Source organism: Mandrillus leucophaeus, unplaced genomic scaffold (genome assembly GCF_000951045.1).
Source record: "Mandrillus leucophaeus isolate KB7577 unplaced genomic scaffold, Mleu.le_1.0 Scaffold383, whole genome shotgun sequence".
Classification (NCBI taxonomy): Eukaryota; Metazoa; Chordata; class Mammalia; order Primates; family Cercopithecidae; genus Mandrillus; species Mandrillus leucophaeus.
Window position 1 is genome coordinate 1230791 of NW_012104065.1, and position 2883 is coordinate 1233673.

The window sequence follows — 2883 nt, forward strand, 5'->3', positions numbered from 1 at the left end:
TGTGGGGTGGGGAGTAGGGGATGGGGGTGGGTGGCACTGCTGTTACTTCCTAGCACTTGAAGTCAGAAGTGTTTGGGGCTGCCTCCTGCTCATGACTAGTTGAGGGCAGACAGAGGGCTAGGTCGGTGGGGGTGGGGGGCTACCATTTTGCTCCCGGCAACTAGATCAAAAGGGATCTACCCCGTAGAGGCCCCTGCTCCTGATTTGCTAGGCAGAGTAGGTTTTTTTTGGAGCTCTCCCTGTTTGGGCATGTTCACAGTTCTAATTCCAGGCGGTCCTAGAGCCCAAGGTGGGATATATAGGAAGGAGGAAAAGACAAACAACAACAACGACAACAAAACACGCACCCTCAAACAAAAAGTCAGAGAGCTTCATTGCTTTGTTGTCCTTTCAATGCCGTACTCCCTACTTCCTTGGTCTTTTGTCATCTAGCTTTCAGCATTATCTGATAGGGATTTTATATATTCAGTTCAGATTTTTAGTTGTAATCAGTAGGAAAGATTGGATGGAGTGTGCTTAGTCTACCTTAACTGGAACCAGAGACCCTCTATGTAATTTGTAAAGATTTATCCAATATTTTCCACTACACTGAATAGTTGTCAAGGGTAATATCCTTGAGTGTAGTGTAATTCAGTATGTGAATCTATCCATATATTTGGGATCCAGCATACAGTATTTGATATGTGGTATAAATTCAGTGATAAAACCCTGTTCTACTCTGTTTTAATTATTTTTGTGATTTTTTTAATTGAAGCAAAGTATCATTTTTGTTTTAATGTTTGTATAGCTTTCCTGCCCTTGGCAGGAGTTATCCTCATGTTTAGACTATACTTTCAGTTTTTTATGGTTGCCAAATCGACTTTTAGTTTTCATTGGGATTACTGCTTTGCTTTGCAGTGCTGAAACTTCTTTGTTGAAGAGATGTCTTCAGAGTCAGAAAAGGATAAAGAGAGACTGATTCAAGCTGCCAAAATGTTCTTCTTTCATGTACAAGATTTTGCTTCTGTCACAAACACACTGACTGAGTTGTTTAACCGCAGTATGAATACTCAAATCCTTTTGATGGCTGTGAAAAACAATAGTAACATTAAGGATTTTTTTGAGCAAATGCTCAAAATTTTTAAGGAGATGCAATCTGTAGTGGATGCAAAACATGACAAAATTCAAAAGGAGTCTTTAGGTTCCAAGGTTGCAATGGCCATGTACTCTGTGTTTCAGAAGGGTACCAATGTAGAGGAGTTGCATCAGTCAGCTAAAGAAGTGTTCAAAAGTGCCCATACACCAGTCATCATCTCTGCGCTAAACAGCAGTAACATCCTTGGGAGTTTGGAATCTTCTCTTTCACACTTGATGAAATTCCCCATCATGAATCTTCAATTAAGTGACTTCTATACAGAAGACACCAAAGAGCAATCAGATGTCACCACATCGGAGAGAACCAGGAGTCCAGATTCTTCCAAAGCCACTATGATAGACACCTTGAAAAAACTGCAGGATGCACTAAAAACTGAGGATTCCAAAAATCCCATAGAGTCAGCAGCAGATTTGTTGGAACAAATTGTCAAGGCTATGGGACCAATCTTAGAGATTCTCCAAAAAGCCATAAAGACTATGGAAATGAATATTTCTGTGTTTAAGAAAGCCAGTGACAAGTAGGGATACAACAGAACTGTTCATTTCTGTCAGGAAACTAATTCAAATCTTACGGTTTTTCATAGTGGTTTCTAAGATCTTTTGGTGCCAAACATGGTATGTTAGAACATAAGTACACAAAAGTCATCTGGCAAAACATTTACCTGTAGTTTTGCTTTATTAAAATGAAAATAAATAATTCAGAAAGCCTGTTTGAAATGTCAGTCACTAAGAAGAATATATTGTTGAGAAAAACAAAGTGGTATTACATTTGAGGATGTTTCTAAATATTATGTTTCATCTTAAAGCATAATTAAAACAACCCTAAAGTAGTTCCCACTCAACTATTCCATTTCCAGTGAGAAGTCCAGGTAAACTGTAAATGTTGTCATTAGATAGACAATCTAGGCCTGGGAAACAAAATAAACTCAATTTTTGTCACTCATATACCAATTTCTATATACTTCAGTACCTTGACGATCAGAAGCCATCACTAAATATTTTAGATACGATTCATTCATAAGTAAATAAGAACAGTGAATGAGCAATAGTAGACTTTTCTTGCTTATGTGAGTAAGACTAGAGCAGATCGTTCATTCTCATTTGTCTCCTTCCGAGGTCTTATGATTAGGAGATTAGAGGTGGAAAAATGGAGGTGCTCTAGCCTTTCACAAAGAAAAGATTTTCACAGAGAAAACACTTGCAGAAGTAGGATATCTGAGATGTGTTTGTATTTAAAGAGATGAGATAGGACAATATCTTTGTCTACCATAAGTCTTTGGTTCTCATGCATTGTAAATGAGTGTGTACTCCTAAGACTGGCCTTGAAGTTAACTATTTCACATGATACCTGATAGAAACTCTGTTGAGAATAGGAAAAGCAATGATAACTCCAAGCCAAAGTCATCATTGTAATTACTACTGTCATTTAAAATCAGGAAACCCTTCTCCATCCTCAGACAAATGGTAAGAATTTCAGAATGTTTGGTAGGGAGGGTCAAGTGGATTTTGACCATTACCAGAGCTTGGAGGTCCTGGAAAAAAGGATGAGTTTCAATACATTAACTCTCATTTTCTCTCCACAGCAAAGCTGAAATCTTGCTTATTTGTAATAGGTTTCTATTAAGAACTCTATTATTTTCAAGAGGATGTTAAATTGATTCATTTGCTGCCATCACCTCTGAAGAAATATACACACACCCACACACACACCCCCACACACATACATATAAACACACACACACACACACA

At 37.9% G+C, this 2883-nt stretch overlaps 1 protein-coding gene across 2 annotated transcripts in view; it reads left to right on the top strand.

Moving 5' to 3' along the window:
- The window catches only part of LOC105547279 (chromosome unknown open reading frame, human C12orf60), a 25501-nt gene extending 23662 nt beyond the window's left edge, over positions 1 to 1839 (top strand). For both annotated transcript variants that reach the window (XM_011990804.1, XM_011990805.1), the window contains one exon: positions 898 to 1839. In XM_011990804.1, the coding sequence (XP_011846194.1) occupies positions 922 to 1656 (735 nt within the window). In that variant the 5' untranslated portion in view covers positions 898 to 921 and the 3' untranslated portion in view covers positions 1657 to 1839. The remainder of the gene's footprint in view (positions 1 to 897) is intronic.
- Positions 1840 to 2883: the final 1044 nt, after the last annotated feature.